The sequence below is a fragment of the Scatophagus argus genome, chromosome 11 (genome assembly GCF_020382885.2).
Source record: "Scatophagus argus isolate fScaArg1 chromosome 11, fScaArg1.pri, whole genome shotgun sequence".
Lineage (NCBI taxonomy): Eukaryota > Metazoa > Chordata > Actinopteri > Scatophagidae > Scatophagus > Scatophagus argus.
In genome coordinates, this window is record NC_058503.1 from 10,921,139 (window position 1) to 10,947,080 (window position 25,942).

At 39.6% G+C, this 25,942-nt stretch overlaps 2 protein-coding genes across 2 annotated transcripts; one reads left to right on the forward strand and one right to left on the reverse strand.

Annotated features, from left to right (window-relative positions):
* The first annotated feature begins 369 nt into the window (after positions 1 to 369).
* On the forward strand, positions 370 to 6,898 carry slitrk5b (SLIT and NTRK-like family, member 5b). Its single transcript, XM_046404991.1, has 2 exons — positions 370 to 593; positions 1,038 to 6,898. The coding sequence occupies exon 2, from the start codon at positions 1,093 to 1,095 to the stop codon at positions 3,694 to 3,696; it is 2,604 nt and encodes an 867-aa protein (XP_046260947.1). The 5' UTR covers positions 370 to 593; positions 1,038 to 1,092; the 3' UTR covers positions 3,697 to 6,898.
* A 15,667-nt stretch (positions 6,899 to 22,565) lies between these two features.
* Positions 22,566 to 25,784, reverse strand: LOC124067405 (FAST kinase domain-containing protein 5, mitochondrial). The gene is made up of 2 exons (XM_046404732.1): positions 25,661 to 25,784; positions 22,566 to 25,153 (listed from the first exon to the last, which is right to left on the reverse strand). The coding sequence occupies exon 2, from the start codon at positions 25,139 to 25,141 to the stop codon at positions 22,709 to 22,711; it is 2,433 nt and encodes an 810-aa protein (XP_046260688.1). The 5' UTR covers positions 25,142 to 25,153; positions 25,661 to 25,784; the 3' UTR covers positions 22,566 to 22,708.
* Positions 25,785 to 25,942: the final 158 nt, after the last annotated feature.

Consider the following 25,942-nt stretch of genomic DNA (forward strand, 5'->3'; position numbering starts at 1 on the left):
ACATTAGAGGATAGACAAATAAAAAAAAAAGGATGATGTAACTGGTAAAGGTTTTTTTTTATTATTTTTGTTCATTTTTTTTCTCAGGATGGATAACATGATAAGCGGTTTAACAACCCGTTTGAGGGCAGGAGCGCGCCTTGCCCTGTGAATTATTGATATTTTTTGGGACATGTTTTCTGTAGGTAGGTCAACATCTTTTGGGGGGGACGTATCTCGGTATGATGCTCCAGTGAGCTGATTCTTTGTGCATGAAATGACTTGACATCCTCCCGACCACCGAGTGTGCGTGTGCGTGCGTGTGCATGGAGAGAGAGAGAGAGAGAGAGAGAGAGAGAGAGAGAGAGAGAGAGAGAGAGAATAAGCAACTTTGTTACCAGCCATAGCCTTGTCTCCTCCGGCACAGCGTGGTGAAAGAGAAGCATTTGGCAGTTATGGTTGATCAGCGTTTCTTTCATCCTCTCGGTGCATTAGAGAAGACGAACACGCTCGCATTACATAGATCCTGTTCCCTATATCGTTTTTGACGGATTACAAAAGAAAAGATGCGCTGTAAAACCTAACGAGCCTACATCTTCATCAATGTTCGGGAGGTATGTATTTCTACGGGGAGTTATAAGACAAGAAAATTATGCAGGCTGTTTTATGTCTGACAAGGCGTGCAGAGTGATGCAGAAATTTCAGCCATCCATCTGTAATTTCCATAGCTTTAAATTCAAAACCAGCACTTAATTGCATTCCTCGTGTCTTAACAAATAAATGCGATATGGCTTATTCCCCTCACAGCGGATTTAGAGTATTGTTTTGTGCTTATGTCTTGCTTTGACCTTGCTTTTTGTTATTTACATAGCTTGAAGGAGTTGCTTTCTACCCCGCTTTGTTTGAGCCATTTTAAATCTGCAGCCACAGAGCCAGAAGTTACCTCTGGGTAGCAGCAAATGAAGCTTTGACTCATGCAGGCTACAGCTTGTCGTGTGGAACTTGCTTTCAGTGCAGCCTGCCTGTTTCACATCACCTTGTCTATCTTTTGTTTCTAGATGACATTGAGGATAACTTAGCAGGACTGTGAGCTCGGCTGTCATTTGCAGGAAAATGCATCTTTGGATTTCATACGTTTTGCTAAGTGCAACATCAATGTGCACTGCTGAGATGCTTGGCAGTTATGGAGAAATATGTCAAAAACTGTGTGCCTGCGAGGAGAGAGAGGGGATACTTACAGTGAGCTGTGAAAACAGAGGAATTTTAAGTCTCTCAGATATAAACCCAGTGTACTTTTCCCAGTATCATCTACTGCTTACGGGGAATCTTTTGAAAAAGCTATCTGTCAATGACTTTATTGAATATAAAGGACTAACAATATTGCATCTGGGGAATAATGACATATCTGAGGTTGAAGCAGGAGCTTTTAATGGACTTCAGGGATTAAAACGATTACATCTCAACAATAACAAAATTGATGCCTTGAAGGAAGAGTTTTTCTTTGGCCTTGAAAGTCTGGAGTATCTACAAATTGATTATAACTATATTACTCATGTGGCGCCAAATGCCTTCAGCAGACTTCGACATCTAGAGGTCCTGATTCTAAATGACAACTTAATATCTACTTTGCCTGTGAACATCTTTCAGTATGTACCTTTGACTCATTTGGACTTGAGGGGGAATCAGCTCAAAGTGCTTCCCTACTCAGGTCTGCTGGAGCACATGAACAGTGTTGTGGAGTTACAGCTGGAGGAGAACCCGTGGAATTGTTCCTGTGAGCTGATAGCTCTTAAAACCTGGCTGGAGAGCATATCCTACACAGCTTTAGTCGGCGATGTTGTTTGCGAATTCCCTTTTCGGCTACATGGGAGAGATCTTGATGAGGTTTCAAAACAAGAGTTGTGCCCAAGGAGAGCCATCGCTGAGTATGAGATGCCACCCCTGCCACATCTGAGCACCGATGCATACTATAGGACGACGCCAGCTCTAGTCACAGCTTCCTTCACCTCATCTGGGATTGCACGGTCCTCATCAAGACCCACTAAGGGACCTCGCCAGTCAGGAAAATTAAAATCAAGACCCACTTCTCGCATCCCATCTAATAAACCACAAAATTATGGCCAAATCATTTCATATCAAACCAAATCCCCTGTGCCTTTAGATTGCCCAACTGCCTGCACCTGCAATCTTCAAATTTCAGACCTTGGCCTGAATGTGAACTGCCAGGAGCGAAAGATTGAGCATATTTCAGATTTAAATCCTAAACCTTACAATCCCAAAAAGATGTATCTAACAGGAAATTATATCCCTGTGGTGCGTCGGTCAGATTTTATCGAGGCAACAGGATTAGATTTGCTTCATCTTGGTAACAATCGAATAGCTCGCATACATGATAGAGCTTTTGGTGATTTGACACTTCTAAGGAGACTATACCTTAATGGGAATTTGATTGACCATCTTACAGCTGATATGTTTTACGGACTGGAAACCCTACAGTTTTTATATTTAGAATACAATGTCATTAAAGAGGTTGCCTCTGACACCTTTCAGTATGTACCCAAACTTCAGCTTCTTTTCCTGAACAATAACCTCTTGAAAACTTTACCAGTGGGAACATTTAATGGTCTGACATTAGCCAGACTAAATCTTCGCAACAACCATTTGCGATATCTGCCTGTTAGCGGTGTCCTCGATCAACTTACGGCATTGGTGCAAGTCGATTTGTTCGAGAATCCCTGGGATTGCTCTTGTAGCATACTGGAGCTGAAGATGTGGCTGGAGCAGCTTAGCACAGGCACAGTTGTAAACAATGTCATCTGTGGCTCGCCTAAGAGGCTAGCTGGAGAGGATATGAGATACATTAAGACAGCTAATTTCTGCCCTAATAACTCAGATGTACTTGCATCCATGATTCCACCCTCTGAAGAATCTTTTCCTGGCAGCACTATCACCATAGAAACATCCTTGGACTCTGATACACAATACGGCTCAATTCCTTTATCTGTGATGATTCTTGCCCTCCTGCTTATGTTCATTGTGTCTGTGTTTGTAGCTGCAGGACTATTTGTGGCAATAAAAAAGAGACGTCAAAAGAGCCAAAACAAGCAGAATAACTCCATGAATGCTTGCATTAGCTCTCTCAACATGGAATATGGCCTTTACAAAAAAGGATCCATTCCCAAAGTCAGAACATCTGCCGGACATGTATATGAGTACATCCCACCTCCCACAGAAGCCACAAGCAGAACTAGCGCCCACACCCCAACGGACAGCAAATCAGTGGAAGGATTTAGAGACTTTGATGAGCTGAGTGGTGCTTTTCTGGGTAACTCGGATGAAGAGGCAGCCAGTAATGTAATAAGCTCGGAATACAGTGCCGCTACTCCAGAGCCTCTGAACAAGTCTGCCACCCCACACCAAGACGACCTGTGCTACTACAGAGATGTGCTTGAGCCTGACAAGCACACACGCTACAGCAATACACTACCATGCAAGCATGCAGCGCATTCATCGAGTCAGTATACCTCAGACTTTGATGCAAGGCATCAATATGTGCACCCAGAGAGAATACAACAGACGATACTTTATTGTACTGCACCAAGTACTGTTTATGTAGAGCCCAACAGGAGCGAGTACTGGGAACTGAAAGCAAAGCTTCATATTGATCCCGATTACCTTGAGGTTCTTGAAAAACGAACAACATTTACACAGTTTTAGAGAGACTCGACCCCTGGATGGATGCATTGATGCAATGTATCCATTTTAATCAGGGATGAGACCATGTTTAAAAAACAGACAGGACTGTTTTATCACCTTTATTAGAACAATGTATTTCTGGGAATCATGCTTTACAGGACTGAATAATAAAGAGGAACTCTACTCATTTCACAGTATCACTTAACTCTTCATCCCTGTGGTGTTTAACAGTTTGGTTTAAATTTGTAAATATGAACAAGCAACCAGAGATTCAGGGCTCTTATGAGTAATCCCATCATGAAATATATCCTGGAGATGTTACATTGACAATAATGTGAGACCGAGCTTTTACTCTCAAATTAGCTGAATTTCGTGAGTGTTAATGAACCGTGCAGATGATATGTTCTTATCCCAAAATAACACAGGGTTTTGTTACAGTTATATCTATGGCTCCCAGTCATGTCTTTTCAAATTTATTGAAAATGAAATTCATACATGAGACTAAATAAGATTTATTCTGCAGATGAACTTGTCTGTACCCATGAATATGACCTGTGTGTAGGTGTTGACTAAACTGATATGGCCTACACATCCGTCAGGAAATTATGCTCAAATGAAAAAATGGAATCAGACACATTTAGTGAGTTCCCCAGCACGCACAGCTCTGAGATGATAATATTAAATGCATGAGGTCATAAAACAAATTCCAATGTAATATCTCAAAGCACAGATTATGACGCCAGTAAATCTCTGCTCTCTTGTTTGCAGATTTGGGAAAGAATAATTAATGTATCCTAACAATATATTGAACTGACCTAGTGCATATACTGTATGATAATATGTGAAAATAGGTCTTGTTCCCTCAGAGCATCCTCATCTCCAAACCAACTGCACTTGTGGATTGTGGACACATGTTGTACTTGTACGGAGTTAAATATTAATGTTTTGTCACTGTATTCGGAAATGTTGTAACTAGAAGATTATATTCCCAACTACCTTCAGATGTATTGCAACTGAAAGAAAATGAGCTTTGACTGAAGGTCTATATCATATGTCACAATTGGGATTTTATATGAACATATAACTTGACAATACACTTGCTGAAAACTGATGACCTATAATAAGTGTCTTTATTTATTTGTACCAGAACCAAAGCACTTCAGAACAAATTCACTCATAATATATGCAATCTTTGACACTCAAAGGGTTACATCAAAGCTCAATCTTGTGTTTTATTGTACCCTTACGATTTTTTTTTCTTAATTATAAATCTGAATTGACTTTCCAGTTGCAATACATTTGAGTAGATTTGCAATACAATAAGAGTATAATGTTTCTCCATAGACTTCTGTTTGAAATTCAGCTGAAAATCTTTCAAATCTGTCCCATAAAAAACCTATTTTCAATTGCTATTTTTATAGAAACAAATATTACCTTTTTTGTTCTTGTCAAACAATGCACTATTGACTACTACAGGTCAAAAATGATGTCACTTTCAGAAATGCACAATATAGTAACACGTGCATATAGCCATAGAAGTAGGTTGGATGCATACATAAACTTATGTTAAAAAAAATCTTGCACTATGCATAGATATAGAATATATTTAGACAATCTGTACTTAATGCAGCTCATCCCCTCAGTCATAAACATGATATTTAATTAATAATGTTATCACATCCCATAAATGCTTATTTGAAATATAACAGAGATGAATATTCAGAGGTACCACATTTTGGATAATTCATTTTTTCTAAAATGTCATATATTTTTAATTATATGTGTTTTTAGGGGAATGCTGAGTGCTTCTGAGAAACAGTCTTGTTATTTGGCATTGTTTGTTTCATCTATGTGGTACAGGGTTGTATGTAATCTGGCATTTTGACTGCAATTAGCAGTCCTCTTTGCTCTCCTGATAAGGAGGGATTGATGCGTAAATGTGTAAAAGTTTGCAGGAGCTTTAGCTATTAGATAGAAAAGCACAACAAATGATTGCAGTAGCTGAATGGTCGTCTTTATGCATAAAAACGTCCTATGCTCAAAAGCAGACTAAGCACATCATCCAGTCTTAATGCAGTCTAACCAATTTCTGGGTCAATAGTGTAAGCCCAGAAATCTGACTTTCCCTAAGAGTTTAATACACAGAGAAAATTCACATCATATGCAGTATTATGCACTGAACCTGTCATCTTAACTCAACTAATTAGAGGACATGGTGTATCTGGACCCTGTCTGCATGTCACCATGTATTACACTGCAGCATTAGTCATGGTGTTTATCAAGTTTACAGTCTTGGTTTGTTGCCTTTCACATGTTCAGAGTCATTTTGTGATTCTTTTGTCAGTTGACCTGTGCTGGTTTTTTGGAAATTCGTCAGAACAAACAAAAAATCTACACAGTAATGCATGATGTAAACCTGCACAGATTTGTACTTTGTTAAATGAAGGATTTTTTTATTCAATGTATGGCTGTGAAGTTAAACACTGTAAACCTGCAAACATGCACAGACTGATACACAGAAAATGTTTTTTTCATTGTGAACAGTGAGCAACATGTAATTAATTGTTCCACTTCTCAAGCAGATAATTCTTTTTTAAAGTGTGTGTTTAAATAGCACCTCACAAAAAGGCAAAGTATTTGGGGGAAAATCCTACACTTGTAACATTTTGTGTGTCATGACATTTCTTTCAGTTTGTGATTTTGCAAAGGCAACAGTGTAAAGGAACACAGCATTTATTGTACATAACAGAAATTTGTAATATGTTTTTCTCTTTCAGCTTTTTTGTAATCAATGACCAAATGCAGATTTTTGTCTGATAATCCAAAAAATATGTTGAATTGAAATGTGACTGTCCTGTATGTATGTGCAAAAGTTTAATCTGCAAAGCGGAAGAGGTCCAGTCAGTGTCTTATTTTTATTCCAATACATATGTTTGCTTTTGTTTTTTTTGTTTTGTTTTCATATGAAACAGTGATTTTCTATATATGTCAACCTCTGATTTGTAAATAGAACACTTCATCAGCATTTCCATGCAAACTTGCATCGTCTCTGAAAAGCAAAAACTTGGTCTCTTATTGCAAAAACACAGTACAACTAGGAATATGTGGGGTAAATATATCTACAGTGTGCTGTTTCTTTAGTTGTCATCTGATGAATAAAAGATATGCATTCATTTGGTATACCCTTGTTTGTGTGTTCCCTTCATACTCTAAACCCTGGTGTGTGCAGTAAATGTCACAGTGCGCAGAGAGGACAGGATTTTAAAATGTTGCACAAAACCCCAATTGGCATGTTTTAGAACATTACTAAAATTACAATATCCATTTCAAATGTTTGGATCAGGCCGTTGTCGCGGTTTCAATTAGTCAGATGGGAAATAAAGGCTGTGTTGCACAATCAACGTCGAGGTGGCATAGTTAGTACTTTATGATGCCTTAGTTTTACCCAGTATCACCCAAAGACGATTTAACTAAGTATGTAAGTGATCAGTTCTCTCAAAATAAAAATGATTATCTGATGTCCAGAGTGTTCAAACAGCGGCACAAATTACTGAACAGGCCTGGGGCAGCATGAAAAAATGTACTCGTACCAAAATTAAGTATTTGTGCACTTTTGAATTCACAGTGTTTGATTCTTGAGACTCTCATGGCAACAAAGGATGCATTTGTTGGCTCAGTTGTGCAGTGTATAAAGCTGACCTTACTGTAACTGTGCAGTAGGAACACATCTGCATGCACATGCAAGCAGACACTTGGAGAGAAACTATATTCTTAGCAGACAACCCAGTATCCATGGAAACATCCAATTACCTGACACAGAAAAACAGTTCTAGAGCAAGAGATACTATGCTGACACAGACTGTGAACTCTGCTGTATGACATTTATGTGATAACTCAATACCTGTATGTTGCGTGTCTCTAAATTATATATAAAAAATGTAAATGCAAAAAAAAAAAATTACGAAAACATGATCTGTGTCTGGAAAGTGTCAATTTTAATAAGACAACCAGCCACTGTGGATCATCTTTGACTCATCTGTTTGTCAGACTGATGGTGTTATGTTGCTTAGCTGCTTGAAGACCCCAATTTTGCTAGGGAGAAGGAAATTAGGGCAGATCTACATTATGTAAGCTTGAAGAGATGTGTCAGGCCGTGTGAAGGCAGAATATGACTGTAAGCATTCACCAAAGGGAAAACCTTTACTATCTGCTTACATCTGGCATGCAAACCGTAGAAACCCCACTGACCGAAACCTTTTTGATATGTCTTTTCTTCTTTCATGATGGAGGGCCGAATAGAATCTCACATCTGGCGACATATGTATGGCTTCCAGTTGTTGGTATGCTATGTTTCTGTCCCTGAAGCTTTTTCAGTCTTCTGCTTCCCTGTGCAGCAATGCTCCGTTTCTCTCTCGTTCTCACTTTGTATGTGTGCATGTGTTTGAATGTGTGTGTGTGTGTGTGTGTGTGTCTGGCTGCATAAATTATTGACTCTGAGTGTATTCATGCTTGCCTCGAGGACTTCAGCCAAGCAATGTAGCAAAGACCTTTATCCACTCTTTTCGTCTTTCAACATTTTTGTCTCAATAAACCTTAGCACAGTTCACCAGTGAAGGAAATGGCGTCAGTAATAATTCATGCATTATAACATCTTGAACATAAACTGTCATTTATCTGTGTCCAGTATGCTTGCATATGCTGCACGTCAGGGTAATGTCCATTGTTTTAGACTAAAGAGAAATTACATGCTGCAGGGGAAGAGTAGTATTTACAACCCCAGAGGGAGGGATTTGGATTTAGGATGTGCTAAACTTCGGCAATATATTTGCAACAACTGGAAACAGTATATATGAGACACACTAATATTTATGAGAGCTTATCCAGGCTTATGACTGCCAACCTGAGAAAAGTGACAAAATCCTTCTTCATCCTCCCATTTGTAGTTCTCTTCACTAAACATGAGAATGATACTTCACATCAAGAAGAAAGAAAGACTTCGGCAAATGGCAAAAGAAAATGCTGTGTTGTGTATACAGTGAATTGATGTTTATAAGAGGCTTTCATTGCTCTTGAGTGCTCAGTATTGCAATGTCAGACTGTTGGCTGTATGCATAATATCAGTGAGATTTCCTGCCAGCATTCTGACAAAGGATCGCTATTCCCCAATTCAAAATTACCCACTATGAATATGATGTATGAATGTTTTCCCTCCTTCAGTAACAAGCATACTGTGCAGCTCTGAGTCACTCATCTCACATTAACCTCTGTCCATGCCCGATATCCACCCTCTTTTATCAGCTCCTCTTTTCCTCATGGCTCCTCTGCAAACGAAGGACATGTCCTTCTCTGTAACCTGGCCTGAAGTGTCACTATAAATGCTGTAACAGACTGACATGCTTTGGCCTGTAATTTATAGTGACAAAAAACATGCCTCAATGGACCAGTGTGAATATGTTGCAAAATGTGTCTTAACATCGAAACACTAAACCTGCTTTTTTTTTTTTTTTTTTTTTTTTTGTCTGATGGTGGATTTATTTATAAATGCTGCACACCAGCGTGATCCACTACAGCCCTGTCTCCTGCTGATTTGAAAAAGATGTGACCTGAAAGGGCCCTGTTTGTGTTTCCTCGTTCAGTTGAGAGATGGGAGAGACACAGATCTCACAGTGAAAAAGCAGCCCTGTCTGAGCAACAATGGTGTACCCAAGATCTGAGACAGTTAAAAAGGACAACATTTTCTGCGGAAGCAATTGCAACTGACCATTTGAATAAAACTGCAGGGCCAGATTACACATTTAAATTTAATGTCTAGGATTGTTTAAATTAAAAACACATATTTTCAGCAATTCATAGTCGTAATTTGTATTAACTGATTCAGTTTTTTCTTAGAAGTGTTGTAATTTCACATACCGAGATAAATCTGTCTTGGCTGTGAAGCTTTTGAATCAAGTGCTATGATGTGTGAGTGGACTGTTACAGATTGCTCATGTGCTGTGGCAGCCTGAATTTAAATGCAGCCACTGCTGCGCTGTTGCACATTTCATTCCTCCCTTTCCTGACCATCTCCTAAAACCAAACTGACAGCAGGAGGAAGGCAGCCAACCACAAGTCTTTGTTCAGATGTTCACTTTGTTCTGACACGTAGCACTTTGATTTGATAAAACCATTAAAACCATAGAGGGAGAGACTATAATGATTATATCGCTAACATATTTTCCAATTTACTTACATTGACAGTGTAAATGCCCTAAATGAGTCATGTAACATGTGTTAGTCCAGCATTCTGCATAACATTCAACCCGTAATTGTAAATGCTGTGGTTTAAACTTTATAGCAACTACAATGTAAGCATACACTAAAATGTTTCATTTTACGATACCTGAGACATTTGTACTAGGGGGCAGCCCTAGAGGTCGGAGAAGCGGCGCTGGTTCGATTCCCCCACCGGACGGGCAGAAAAAATTTGAGTGTGGTGGAGTGATAATGTCCCCACCCCCTGGCCGATGTGCCCTTGAGCAAGGCACTTAACCCCCAATATATGCTCCCCGGACACTTGATGCAGCCCACTGCTCCTGTGTGTTTCACTGCATGTTGCATGTTGCATGTGTGTGTGTTTCAATCAGTGATGGGTTAAATGCAGAGAAGTAATTTCCCAGCTTGGGATTAATAAAGTAACTTCAGTCAATTCAATCAATCAAATAGTTTGTCATTGTCAAGTCTATCATTGTCTGATTGTCTTAATCATTTTTGTTAAATACTGTCATTGCTGAAGTTCTTGTGGACAGAACGGCAAAGACTTCATCTGCAGCATTCTGCATTTATATGGAAATGCTAGCTGAAAAGTCTCAGCCAGACCTCTCTAAATAGAGTTGAAGCGCATTGCAGCAAATACTATTCAGCACCAAGGTCTCTCATTTCACCACTGTGCTTAGAGCTACAGAACACAGTTGTGTTTTCAAAAGTTAGATGGTTTATGGGTGTGGTGCACCTTTGTTGCAAGAGATTTTTTTTTTAATGACATAACTAAACCATACACCACATGCAGGTAATATGAGTGAAAAGTGAAATAATTTTTGGAAATACTGCATTAATGCAATACTCTCGCCCTGGTACAGTGTCAGATGAATCACGACACCCTCTGAGCTGATAAGGGTTTGGTGTCTTGCTCAAGGACTATGCAGCAGAAGAAAAACTATGGTGACAGGGAAACCTGATGTGACCCTCATCACCACACATGTTTTTGGCATCCGGTTCAGTAACCAAACAGCACAGGACCTGGTTACCACAACATAAACGCCAGCACATCAGACACAGGCTACTGCCCACTTAAATCATTCTTCTTTTTAAGCTGTCTCATAAAAAAAAGTAAATGCCTTCTAGTTATTCTCCTGTTTTTGCGTTTTCCTTTATCTTCATGTGTCACCTTCATTTGGCTACCATTACGTGCTCTGTGCAGTAGTTTCTTGGCACAAAATGTAGAGTATCTTGTGTGTAATAGCAGCACTGTAAATTTAAGTGTGAATGCAGTTTCATTGGTTGTCCCATTTATGCACAACCACGTATTTCAATGATTCTCAGACTGCTCAGAGAAAGATGTTTGGGTACACAGCATTGTCTGCAAGAAGAAAAACTTCCCTCTGTGTTTAGTTGGTGGCAACTGAGACACTATTTAAACTTGAAGATAACTTTTTAAGCAGTGTATAGTTGGAGGCATAGCAAGACTCTCGTGTCATCCTCAACTCTCGTGACAGGCTGAGGGTGTGCTGCGTTTCCGAAAAGCACTTTTCCGTGTTTCTGTCTCTCTTCACTGTGAGTATCCTTGTGGGATTTACTGTGAGCTACAATGGATCCAGACAGATGGCAAGGTGGGGGTGTTGGGTAACCATCTTCTGAACCCCAGGGAGCACTGCCATATACAAGCTGTCAAACAAATGTCTTCACCCAGAGTTTCATTTGTTATAATATAATGAGATCTTGACTTTGATGTTCATTTTCACAATTTTTTCACTCACCCAAAAAGTGTGAATTCGGTGTTAACTCTAAATCCTGTTTTTTGTTAAGAAGTTTATGCATACACTCGCCTTATTAATTATATTGTTTTTATGCCAACAGCATCTTCTTATCCTCTATGAATGCATCAGGGCAACAAGGCCATCAGGAATTTACATAAAGTGAAGTAGCAAATAGGTCATGAATAGCATTAATTTTCAAAAAGCGGAACTTCAAAGAGTGGTAACTCAATGCCTCAGCATTAACTGAATTTGACCATTCATATCTTTCCTCATTAACCACAGTGAGAAGCATTATTTGCTGAAGGCTGTGTACTGCGGGCTGGTGGCAAGTGCATCAAAACAGTTCTTTCAAGTTCCTCCTTGCGTTAAGTATGGTGCAGCTGCACAACTCCTAACAAGCCAAAAGACGGAGAGGACCCACTGACAGTACGTGTCAGCTCTGGTAATGCTGATGAAGCTCTTAGCAATTTATGTAAGACACTGCCTCAGTTGTTCACTGTTGACTGGATAATTGACAGGCTATTGTTGGTTGACTGCCAAGATTTCCCAGATTCCCCAAAAGACATGTCATATTTGTTCAGCCAACCACTAAAAGACTTCACAGATTTTTGACAAGGATTGTTTCATTTTTCTACAAACAAAAACTTATGCCTTTGAAAATTTGAAACATGCCATAATTAAATAAAAACAACAACAACAAACAGCAGCTTTTAAGGGTATTTTAAATTCAGAGCCCCCTTGCAGTATGGCCCTAACATGAACTATTATAATCTTAATCATCATTTGATTGTGAATCATGCAGGACTAGTTTTTGATTTTGACATTTGCACAACTGACCTAAATGGAACATTCTTGAACACTTTAACCCATCTGTAAATATCAAGAAGATAATCTCTTGAATGTGTTGATATAAATATTTCACATAAGTAATGCACTTTAATATCTGACAGGGGACATTCAAATTAAATTGATTCTGAATTCTTGGACATAATGAGTGTATCAGGCTTTTGTCCACACTGATATTTCTAACGGCATTCAAAGCTTTATGAAACTACATGAGCTACATGAAACTTTTTTAAGGATAAATGAATGACTTTGGTGACCTCCTGACTTTTCCTGTAGCATTACAAACAGGTCAAACTTTTCACTTATCCAGTGGAAAATCTCAACATCTAACTTGACAGACTGGCACCAAAACTGATGTCCGTGGTTTCCACTATCAATCCAAATGATTTTGGTCCTGTCCTGATCTTTCCTGTAGGACTGTCATAAGGTTGATATTTGTCATTTTGAGTGGAATGTTTGAATGCTGCTTGATGGATTCCTATTAAATTTGGTACACACATTCATGATCCCCTCAGAATGAGTTGTGGAGATTCATTAAAAGCTAAATATTGGAGAAACATCAGCTTATTAGCATTGCAGTTGTGTTGACATGCATTATTTAGCCCACACACCACTGTGCCAAAGTGCAGCCACACAAAGCCAATAGCATGGCTGCAGATCTTGGTCTTGATATTATGAAATTATGAATGTTCAATGCCAGTATATTGTCACCTGTGATGGGAAGAAGTCGAGCCATTATCATACTAGAGCACATCACTGCAAATACATTCAAACCTACACTATATAGATGAAAGAATTGAGACACCTGACCATTACACCAACAGGGACTTTAATAAGATTGCATTCAAAATAAACAGACATTAACATGGAGTTGGTCCTCTCTTTGCAGCTATGACAGCTTCCACTCTTGTGGGAAAACTTTTCACAAGATTATAGTGCTTTTGAGGATATTTTTGCACATTCATGCAGTAGAGTATTTGTGAGGTTGTGATGTTGGACGGAAAGCCCTGGTTCACAATCTCTTTTCCAGTTCATCTCAAAGGTGTTGGATAGGGTTGAGGTCAGGGCTCTGTGCAGGCCAGTCAAGTTCTTCCACATCAAATTCATCCAACCAGGTCTATATATATATATGTATAGAAAAGGGCCTTCCCCAAACTGTTACCACAAAGTTGGAAACATAGGATTGTCCAAAATGTCTTTGCATGCTGAAGCATTAAGATTTCCCTTCACTGGAAGTAAGGGGCCGAGCCCAACCCCTGAAAAACAGCTCCATAAAGGGTATTTCTGGATACTTTTTTATTTCAATAATATAACTCAAAAAACTTTGTAAAAATGTATACTGGTATAAGCTCACACAAACAAAACAATGAAATGAACAGAAAAACTAGCAAAAAAAAAATGCTTTTAACAAATGCAAAACAAATGTCATATAGCTGAGGTTAGGACTAAAATGGTGCAGAACTCTTCCACAGAGAACAGTGCTAATCCCTGATGAATCTTGAGCACAGCTGGACCTACTACTGCAGCATCAGCTACAACTGAGGTGACTGCAGGCCTGACACACTCCATACAGATACACAGTGACGGGTACAATGTTCAGCCATGGCAACTTAGGAAAGTGTAGGGAAGCCGAAACGTCGTGACTGTGATGCCTTAATTGAAAGATCAGACAAAGTAATTTTTTTAATGTAAATAAAATCATAGTGGCTTTATTGTGTGTGTTGTATAGGGAAAGAGATTGTCTTGTAAAGACGGAAAGCCAGTCAGAATGCAGGTCTGTGTTTTTGTTTATTGTCACAAAAGAACAAATGCGATCTTACCACCACGGGCACTGAGACGCTGCCTGAAAAGGACCCTCGAAAGTACAGTAGAATCTTGTGGTGACACACTCAGGTGTAAGCTAAGGGAGTCACCTGCTGCAGCTGAGCTCAGCGAGTGAGTGAAGTGTGTGAACCTCTTCAGAGCTGCTTTGAGCCGGCACCAAATACAGTTCCTCTGAGGGCTATTTAAAAGGGAATGGATTTAAAGCGATGTTAAAATTAACACAAATTCTTTCACAGTGTGTGATAACAAATCAATCTCCACTGTGGTTTACAATGTGAAACTCATAAGAATGGAAGATGAATTATTCAAAGGCACTATTTTAGATTTCACAATGTCTTTTAATAATTCATCATCTATCCTGCACATTTGAGAGCACCTGAGTTTGTGTGGAGGTTTACAAGCACATTCAGAGTATCTTTTAATTAACAAGCCAATCCAGCAAAAAATAAAAAATGAAAAAATAAATAAAACACGTTTTATGAACTGGAAGATAGATTTCCTAAGTTTCCTTTTATGTCTGTGTCCTGTAAAATGTCATGCAGTGAAACCTTTCAAAGATGGCAGCGAATTCTTAGAAGGTGATAAACTCATTACATAACAGATAACAGCAGATTCCCTTCCCTTTAATCTGAGTGCTGATTGCCATCTAGATTGATTCTTTTTCCCACAGGGAGAATTCTCCCACTGGTTATAACACAGTTAAACTCCTCACCTAGCCACTGGCTACCACATCAAAGCAACATCCACTCACAGGAAAACAAGCACAAAAAAGGTTGGTTGCTATAGCAACTTATACCACTTCTTGTATGGTCTCACACTACAATTTTGTTATTAGGACAGGAGCATATTAACTGTATTAATCACCCGAAGCCCTTGTTCGTACAGCAAGAACACCTGCTGTGATGATTGCAGATGGCAGTAGCAGGATCTGCTCTTTTATGGACTCCTGCAGACATAATGGACTGCACACTAACTATAACACTGTTTTGTTTTATATTGTGTTTGCAGAACATTAAATCACATTTGCATGACATTTTTTCATTTGACTGTATTCATAGGACAGGATAGGATATATAGGTTCAGTTCAGATTATCAGTGTTTGAACATGTGATTTGATTCATGCATGTATGTATAAATCACATTTACTCTGCATGTATGTCCTTCTGTCCCTCCCAGGAGACACAATTTCTATGGCACAGGAGGATGACGACATCAAATATTCACACTTGGAATTACCACACTCAGAATAAGAGCGTCCTTGGAAGTCTGACATCTCCTGTATAATTAAGTTGTCCGGATTAAAGCAGGAATGCAGTCTAATCAGCAGCAGGATACGTTGATAAGCATTAAGCCATGAAGACAGAAATTATTAAAAACTCCTTCTGATCAGAAGGTCCCATAATGCATCAATCCTCAAGAATGAGGTCACACACTTTGGGTTTTCCTACAGTCAAATCCATTAAATATGTGGTTTTGACAGCTGTAGAAACCTGCACTGGCTTAGAACAGTTCATATGCTGCACAGTGAGGGAGGAAGACAATAAAAAATGTCCTTCCTTCCCACAGTGTCATTGAGTATAATTCGTTATTTCTGGCTATGTAAAATAATATGTCTGTATAGTACAAGACAGCTTCGGAACTGCAGATTCTTAAGTACCTGACATTTCTGGGTAACATAAAATAGGTCCTATTTTCAATCTCCCCTTTGAATGTGAAGCTTCCTTACTATGTTTTTGTTGGTGTGCCCTGGCATTTGGTAGACTCAGTTATTTACTGTCCTCTTCTGCCTTTTGATAACTGAGCACCTTTTTCAAATGTCCCTTTCAGCTTGATAGCAGCACTTTTGCACCCACTGTAGCACAAAAAAAAAAAAAACTGTCCTTGTTGCGCACCACTCCTATCAAAATGGCCATTAGTCATTATTTGTCATAAGGTGAGTGTGACTCAGAAGCGCAGAATTCCCATCTGCACTGCAAGTCTGCACTGTAAGTCAATACAGTACACTGTCACTATCTCCATCTTCTTTTTTCCCCTTCGCCACCAAATGGAAATGTTTGAAAATAATGTGCAGCAGAGCACAATCTTTTGCAATGTCAAGGCAATGTGAATGTACTGTAAAATTCATCAATTATTTATAAAAGTAAGTTGGAACACTGGAAAGATTTTACATTTCTCCAGCTCTTTCATCAGCTGTCTTCCCCAGCATGTCTTTTGATGATATAATGCAGTACGGACGGAATTTGTTTACAGACAACACTGGGTGTAGTGTTTTCAGACATGTGTGCGTTTGTGCACTTAGTAGTGTGCTGCCTGTGTATCTGTTAACGTATTTCCTCTCCTTTCACATCTCGATACCTTATCTCTGAGTGTTTGAGATAATTTTATTAATCATTACACAATCGCTAGGACATCACTTTAAATGTGTCTACCAGGCTTACTAAGAGTCCAATTACAGACTAAAATATAAATTCCCTCTAAGCAGAAGATGGTTTCCATGTGCTTAAAAGCAATTGATGTGGACAGGTTTAATTCATGCTCAGGGGCAGGCTGTGCATCACTGTGTAGTGCACCATTAAAGCATAATGCACTTTGTAATTTCATGAGACAAATTCTGATTAATGCAATTGCAGTATTTTGTAATTCCATATAGCAGGAAATACAACTTTGATGACCAAAAAGCTGAAAGCAGGTGAAATAGAACAGAGAAACGGAGACATGCAGAATTAAACCTTGATGGTTGGATGTTTGCTCCATTTTGTGATGTTGCAACTGCTACATCACTCCTCTGTGGCATTTCAACTTCTATTTATGGTAGCACTAAAAATGACATATATAACATAAATACACCAGACATTAGTCATAAAGCAGGATCACGTGTCCTAAAGTCTAATTCAAACTGCCAACATTAAAAATAGTCACATATTGATATTAACCTGGAGGCTAAATGTGTTTGCTTGATTAGATTCTAGTGTGGAAGAAGGCACTCGCTATAATTTGTATTTCAGTGCGTAATAGCCATCAGTGGAGATTTATTGGGAATAATCCAGAAATTCCCATGGTGAGCGGGTTTGAATTTTGAGGATTTATTTAACAATTTGTGTACTTGCTTTACAGCATTCTGTATTGTCAGTAAATTAGTTGGAGAATTAGTTTGAGCGGTGGTATGCATTTATAAATCTTCATCATCTAAAAATTGGATGAAACATTTTGCACCATAATAACTGCAGCAGTATCATCTTTGGATGAGCTTAACATTAAAATACCAGCAAAACTCGAGTTATTACATGAAATATAAAACATGAGTATGTGGCAGCAAATTTTACTCATTACAAGAAATTAATAATAATTCAATTCAGTTCAGTTCAATGTATTTATTTAGTGTCAAATCACAACAACAGTTATCTCATGACACTTTCCAATTAGAGCAGGTCTGGGCCATCCTCTTTAGTTTGATTTTTAGAGAGAGGAACCTCTCAATTAAATATTGTTAGTAACAGTGTTGAGTGACACTGAATTTGTTTCCGAAATGTAAGTCTATCGTTTCGCCCTGTGCATGGGTAGCAAATATGAATCCCACAGCAGGGCAGACTCCAGTAATAGCATGTGGCAGTGAAACTATAATACAGAGATGCAATTACAGTGCACACATACACAGATTGGATTTTGCTGAAATAACACCATCCATAAATAGAACTGAAAATGAGATGATGTAATGATAAACTCAAACATTATAACTTTAAAACATGTCTTACCATCATCACGCTGCAAACCAATACTGACCTCGAAATGACTTTGGATATTCAAGTTAGAATTTTCATGAATATGAGGAGTTTTATAATGGCATCACCTTGCTGCAAATGTGGAAGTGTATCACAGTGACTGTGTGCTGTACACTTCCACTCTGTTTAGTGAGCTTACATCAATCCTTGTTTGAGCTGTAATGATTGGTGTGACCAAATGATGAGTGTACAGGCAGAGCCACGTGGTTATGCAACACAATGCCGCTTGCAGAAGTGTCATCTTGAACTTATCTCACACAGTGACTGGGACATATAATGTTAATTAGCTTGAAAACACACACAGAACTGTTTTGTCTTTTACAAGCTAGCTAAAAATATTCACTGCAGTATGACTGAGGGTTTTTTTTTTATTACAAAAGCATATGCTTTAATTGCTGGAACTTCTACTTCACAAATGTTTAATTCTGCTTAACTTCTGAACTGAGTTGCCAAGTTGCATTTTATCATTATTACTGCTGTTTGTGTTCAGCCTTCCCTTTTTAATGTGCCTTCTGGTCATGATGGATCTTTTCATGGGCCAACTGATAATGTTTCTATGGAGAGCTTGAATTAACAAAATCTATCACAAGAAGCAAGACTTGTACACAAATGGAAATCTTTAGCATCCCACTGCTGTGTCATGTCCCGTGCTTTAATAGGATATCAGTACCCGTGACTAGATGGTCACATTCTTCTCTGTCTATTGGAGACTATAGCTTGAATAATAGCGCAAACGTGCCTCTCCACAAACGGGACACAAAAATACAACAGGAATAATCAAAATCCAGCCAAATCCTCTGTGTTATTGAGGCTTGTCCCGTACTAAACCAGTAAATGAGCAAGCAAATCTTGAACCTGGTTAAGTTAATAAAGGTCTATCAATAGCAGCAAAGACAAGTGCTGAATGCAAACACTCCATCAGTCGCATCCCTGCAGCAGTTGGTTTAGCAGAGTGTGTGTGTGTCTGGAATCTTAAAGGCAAGGATCCAGACACATTATTGAATGCCACCAAAGGGGTCAGAAAGGAAGCTGCACTGAGAGGGAGTGATACATCGGGTACACTGGCAGCAGATCGTGCCACCGTCTTGCAACACTGCGACAGGGATCACAAGTCATCATCCTCCAGGAAAAATCATTTGCATGTATCTGGTTAATCCATGCCTGTTTTGCTAACTTGTGAATCTTCCAAGTCAAGCTCCAAGTCTATGAAGTGGATTTTTCTATGACAAGTAGAAGTAGGGGTCTTGCATCAATGCTTAAAGAATATGTGACACTAGGATTTGTCTGTTTCCACAATAAGCTAGTAAAGGAATTATGGCAGACAGACAGTAGTATCTCTGTGTTGAGATAACTTAAGAAATGTTGATGCAAGTTTAGCCTACATTCAGACTGTGCCGGATTAGCTTCCAGGCTGAAAAAGCAAGAGAATTGAAATGCAAATCAGATGAGGATTACTGAGAGAGCATTCACTCTGCCAGAGCCTCCACCATTAATGGGTGAAATACTGGTCACATTTGAAAACAGTGTCTAAGCCTAATGATTATTCTCCGTAATTTACTTTTGTTTATAGCCAGTTAATTACTTAATAAATTCCTTGTCATCAATGAGACATGAACAAACTAGAGAACATTTAGCATCTTGCCTGGAATTATTCAGCATATATAATAACAGCATAATGAGCCAATCTCAGCCAATAATCATTCCGATTACACCACACACACTAATGAAACTAGCGCACTGTTCCCTAAACATGTTTGCCCTTGTTAGCGTCAACCTGTAAACATAATAAAGCTGACACAACATCAGTGAGAGAGAGAGATAGTGTTTTCTTCCAGCACATGGATAAGGGATTTATTGTGTCCATCCAGTGAGTTGCATTTGAATCCAAAGAAAATGGTGCTAAATGAGAAACTGAATCATCTCCACTTCAAAAGCATCATTCCTGCACACCCAGAAGTGTGAAATTCATAGCTGCAGGGATGGGGCTGACTTGAAAGTGGCCAAATGCGAATTCTCTTTTATAGTTTTTCAGATCTATGAAGAATAAGAGAGGTATTTATTGACTCTTTCCTATCTTATAAAATGCTGCGATAGAACAGAGTACTGTTTCTTTTGTCGGGTCTGTAAATTCAATGTGTTGTCGAAAATGATGACAAGACATAAAATGAATTTTCTTTAAATGTTATTCTAAGCTTTAAAAACTAAGAAGCTTGTCTTTTCATTTTGTCTAAACACAGTGATGCACACCTTGGATTTACTATGAGAATGTTATATAAAAATACCAAGGAGTCAAAGAACTATTTCATCATTAGCAGTCAAACATGATGTGCATGTTCCTGAGTAGAGAGTGCCATCTGCTGGCCAACTGTAAGCAAAGCACAACTTTCATTCTCTTCTCATTCATCTGGGAGAAACGGCAACAGAGCAACCGAAATGTCCCTTTCCCCGGCAGCTTCCTCCAGCTCCTCCTGGGGGATCATCGAGCGCTCCCACGCATGCTGGCAGATGCATTGTTGATTAAATTTGTCTTTCCTTCTGCTCATTTCTTTTCCTCCCTTTGTGCCACTTGTTTCACATCAGGAAGTGAGGCAAGTAGACAGAAGTGAGGAGAATTCTGCCAGACGTCTACTGACATCAAAGGTCTGATTTAAATCTTCAGTCAAATAACCAATTATAAAATCTGCTACTCAAAATTATGTTTGTTTTTTTACTTTAAAAACAGTTACAAAGTACAGGGGTGCAAGCTTTTATGCTGAATTCTTTTTTTCTTTAATCCTTTTTAAAATAGGGGAAATGAATGTTAGTTGTGTCTTTTCAGTAATGGGCATGCCATTAAAAAAAAAAAAAAAAAAAAAAGAAAAGAAAAATTCTCCCTGCAGGATTTTCTTGCCTTCCTTCAGGAGCCCTTGAGGTTGTTTTTGTTTCCTACAGTATCAGGACGGCTGGTAAAATGGAAGCACTAACCCTTGTTTCTGGGTCACAAAGGAAATGAGGAGGGAGGGAGGGAAAGAAAGAGAAGCATTTTAAGGGAAACATAACACACCTGTAGTGTCTCCAGTGTGTCCTTACCCCAAGGTCTCATCACAGTTGTTTCTTCACGAAGTAACAAGGATATCCTGCTTTCAGATGTTCCTGAACTTGGATATAGCAGTCAGCAAAACATAAGAAACAACCAAACAAAATCAATTTTGTCTTGCATTTCTGTTTTGCTGATTTTAGTTCTACAATGTAATGTTAAAATACTCATTTTCTAAAACATCACCTTCATTCCAGGCAGCCAGTGATTTCCAGTCATGTTAATACACCACAAGAATCAACTTCAGACAGTTAGCTGAACCTCGTGTGGTAATGCATTTGAAACAGCCAAAACCTCTGAAAAACTACCACTGACTTGTGGTGAGTTTTGGCCGCAGCATCTCAGACCTCGGGCTGTTGAACTGAATTACATTCACAGGATGTCAGAACAATAAAATATGAACGTAAAATATGTGAATTTGACAGTTCCTTACAATAAACGTGTATCTGTTCAGCAATCTACTTTGCTGCCAGTCACTGCTTCATGTTTGTGCAAGGTGACAGAACAATAACACGTCAAAGGAAAAAAAAAAAGACAATTTCTTTTTCTCAGAAATAATGATGAAAATTCTGTGACGTCAGTGAACATCCCTAATCATGCTGCAGTGGTGGAATGAGAGTCGGACAGATGACCTCCACTGCAAAGTCATCCTGTAACAACTTGGCGGATGGGAACATCAATTCTACCCCATTGTGAAAGGATTAATTTACCATTCAGCGTGGCTGTGACCAGTCTGTCGCTTGGTATGCTCAGTGTTTACAGTTTTTCATTATGTGCCATATACATCATGTTTTGCAATCAGGTTTGTCACAAGAAAGTAACAGTAGAATGTACTTTGTCATAAATGTTGTTCATGCATTCAATTTCTGTGAAGCTTTAAACATTTAATAGCCTTTGGGCTCTTCAGGGAGGTGTCTGCATGATAATACGGTCAGTTACGGTAGTGTTGGATTATACAGTATTGAGAGTTGCTGAGCTGTAATATAAACGTAGCTTCTGTATTTTTCATGTTAATTTCATTGAGGGTTTCCAGACACTTTTGAAAATATATCCTTTTGTTAAACATTGCCACTTCATTTTAATTTTGTGAGGTTTGTCCCCTGATCATCCATATCTTTACATCTGGATGATTTGGACACTGTATCCTGCAACAAGCGCCCTTCTTTACAAACAGTTGTGTATTTTTTTTCTTGTTAAAACCTTATAGAGGCAGCAGTTGTATTAAGGCAAGATGCACAACATTGTTTCTCTTTAAACTTCTACAGATCCTGAAAGGCATAAAAAATTTTTTTGAAGGAGGTTTAAAAGTTAAGTAAAGTGTATAATATCATACCACCACCCTGACCAGGACAGTAATGTGTTGAATACACTTTTAATTTCCATCATATTTTAACAAGAGAATGTCTTGAAATGTCACGCATTTTGTCAGAAATGTATTTTGCATTGCAGTCCGAGTTTGCTGTGATTTCCTTTGCTTCTCGGAGGACAGAGGATCATTACAGACTGTCGTAGATTTTGCAGTGCAGGTATGCCAGCTTCTCAGACCTGCTTTTCCTCAGTATGTGAAGCCATTCCTGATGATAAATCTCTACAACCCTGTAGCCTGCCAACTTCAACTGCCTCCTCTTCAAGGCATGAAGGCCCAACAACTGCTGTGACTGGATGCAATGCTGGTTCCTGGTTGTGACCTGGATAGCAAGTTTAACAGTGCTTTCAGTGTCCTGGGGGGCTGAGTCTTGGCTAATGATTCTGGTGAGAGCTTCTCTCCTGTCACTGGTCAGGACTAACCCTGTGTCAAACATGCTACAACTTTCATCAGGCCATGTACTGTGAAGAGAAGCACGTTTACATGTAGGAGATGGGGTCAAAGACTTTGTGGGATTTTTGGTATTCGTTAGCTGTGCTATAAGATCATCAGTTATAGTTACTCCTAGATTCATTCTCCCCCAACCCTGACGAGAAGAAAATTTGGAGGATCTGTTCTCTGCAGACACCGTAGCTGTGTCAGATGGCGGGTTCACAGGTATAGGCTGTCCTGTAGACTTAAGATGCACTTCCAGGTCGATGGAGCGAGTGTGGGGCAGAATCATCCTCTTACATACAAACTTCTCTCCTCCAAGCAGATCTTGCAGAGCAGCTTCTGCCTCCTGAACCTCTGGTTTCTGGCACACATCTGAATGAACAAACTTCCACAACATTTCTGTCACCTCTTCTCTCAGCTCACAGCTTAGCCGTGGGCCAGTCCACTGAGGCAGCTCAATAGCCACTGTTCCATCTAAAGTGAACAAGTCTTTTTTCAACTCCAGTTGTTTGGATTTCAGTGCAAAGTTTATAAATTCAGGACTCAAAGCTAATGCAATTAGGTCCTCTGGGAACTGAGAGACGAAGGCCAGGCCTAGAAGACCAGTAAGGAGATGCTGTGGGTATCGCTGGAATTCAACTTTCCTCTGTCTCAGGGACTTTGTCAGGCTCGGATAGAAGCTTGGGCTCTGAACTGGCAGAAACCCTAAAGTGCCAAAGGCCCACAGAAGTTTCCCTGAGTCCTTACTCCTGCAGTGCTGCACCAGCGGGGGAACTCTTTCAGCAACTGCCGTTAAGATTTTATCACTGCAGAAATGCAGTGCTGAACAGGCTAGCGCTACATGCATTAGTCCCTGGACACCCATCCGGTGGGCCCGTCGAGGAACTTCCTTTTCCAAAGACTCCAGCCACAGCCTGTGATACTGGTAGCTGAATCGCATGAATTTCAGCACATTCACCAAGGCAAAGTCACTCATCTCCTCCACAAAGGAGTGTGCTTTGTCAATAATACGCGTCACCACATCATCAGATATTGAAGTCTGGGATTTAAAGAGCCCCAAGCATACAGTACCAACCTCCTCAGGGTACAGTTGGTGTAAATGTTGCATGAGAAGCTGCTCTATGGGACGAATCAAGGCTTCTGGACAGTGCCTACCTTCACCCATTATATACAACAATTGTACCAGCTCAGGGATCCCCATCTGTCCAAGGTTCATACGGACTGAATCATAGAGGTGCTGTAAGAACTGGGGAACCTGCCTCCCAATGCAGCGCCACAAGTCAGCAGCTAACATCAACTGATGCAGACTCATCTGGTTAACCCGGCTGATCAGCTCGGCCTCATATACGGCAAGTACAGTGTGAGTTGAGGGCATGTCCAGCCACACAAATGACTGCAGGACCTCCAGCAGCTGATGGGGCGTAAAGAAGCAGAGGTGTTCCACACAATATCGAAGAAGCATGATGAAGCGTTGGTCACTTTTCACTAACGATATCCTGTCTGGGTGCAAACGGCTGAGCTCCACAAGAAATTGAGACACATCACTTGGTTTCATTCTGCCCTTTAAGACAGTCACTTTGTTCAGCAGCGACATCGCCTCTTCCCATTTGATTGGGTGAGGACCCTGGGTAAGGTCAAGGGTCGTGGACGCGTACCCTGGCCGGCATTTGAGGTATGCACGTGTATCTGGTTTAATATCTGGCGGTATGGGTTTTCCGTGGTCCAGTGACTCTGACAGTATCTCAGGTTCAGAATCTTTGTTGAAATCCAAGTCTAGAAGTGAGTTCTTTGAGCTGGAGATATGCCGCGAGCAACTCACACTGTAGCGATTGCTCTGTTGCCACAAGGAAGGTGTAAGAGTGGAGACACACTCGTCCTCATCATTATCTGCTCGGCTCTGGGAGGTTGCAGAGTTAGACATGGAACAATATGAGTTAGGGTTGTAATACAGCCTGTATCCTCCTTGGAGAGAGGTTCCCTGGGGTTGCAGTACTCCTTTCTTGCCCTCATAATCATCAGTCTCATCCACTTGTTTGACACGAACATCTTGAGTCTGGTTAGAATTCGTTCTCAAGCCTGGCAGGTAACGTAGCCTGGCCACCCGTCGATACAACACACAGGCAGCCATCAATCTGTCAGACTAAAAAGACAAAAGTCCAGTTTTAAAAGACTGCCAACAAATATCATCATGCACGCAAGTCCCAGTATGCAATAAGCCAATATGACAACAAAGGGTTATTTATCTTGTTTTGGAAGTGGTTTTGGAAGTTTTGGAAGTGGTCGTTTTGATTTCAACAATAACAAATGACGATAATACAGTCAATAATTCAGTGGCTAGTTATGTTACAACTGTGCAATTACACACACGTACTTTTCATTTCCATTTATGATTCTTAACTGGCAGTACTTTAATATAGGACTTTAGGATAGGATTTTTTTATGTCTTCTACTATGTTTAATGTTATATGCCAAAATATTCATGATCCTGGTTATGACAGAAACAGACACATTTTCGAATAGCAATGTGATTTCAAGGCAGCAGATAACGTTAATTTATGCTTAAGTTTCTGGGTGTCCGGCACACGTAAATTGTACAATAAATCGCATTAAACACATCTGTGTCATGTAATCAGGCCGTTCAACTCACCTTTAATTTTCCTGCATTTAAGCTAACCAGTTGTTGACTGTAAAGTGTGTTAGAACCTCGTGAACTGTGGGAGAAAGGAAGCGCTACAGCTACACCGGAAGTCAACCATTTTAACTTTCAAAATAAATCACATAGGCGTATAAAAACCGGTGTACTTGAAACAAGTTCAGACATCGTGCTGTGCTGTGCTGTACAGATTGTCATAATGTACGGGAATATTCAGTGTCATCGTTAGAGTCTACAATAAATTACTGAAAGGTAGCTTGTCGGAATGTTGATTTT

What these genes read in the sequence shown, in the direction of transcription:
- LOC124067405 (XM_046404732.1), bottom strand. Translation starts at nt 25,141, where the DNA reads ATGGCTGCCTGTGTGTTGTATCGACGGGTGGCCAGGCTACGTTACCTG.
- slitrk5b (XM_046404991.1), top strand. Translation starts at nt 1,093, where the DNA reads ATGCATCTTTGGATTTCATACGTTTTGCTAAGTGCAACATCAATGTGC.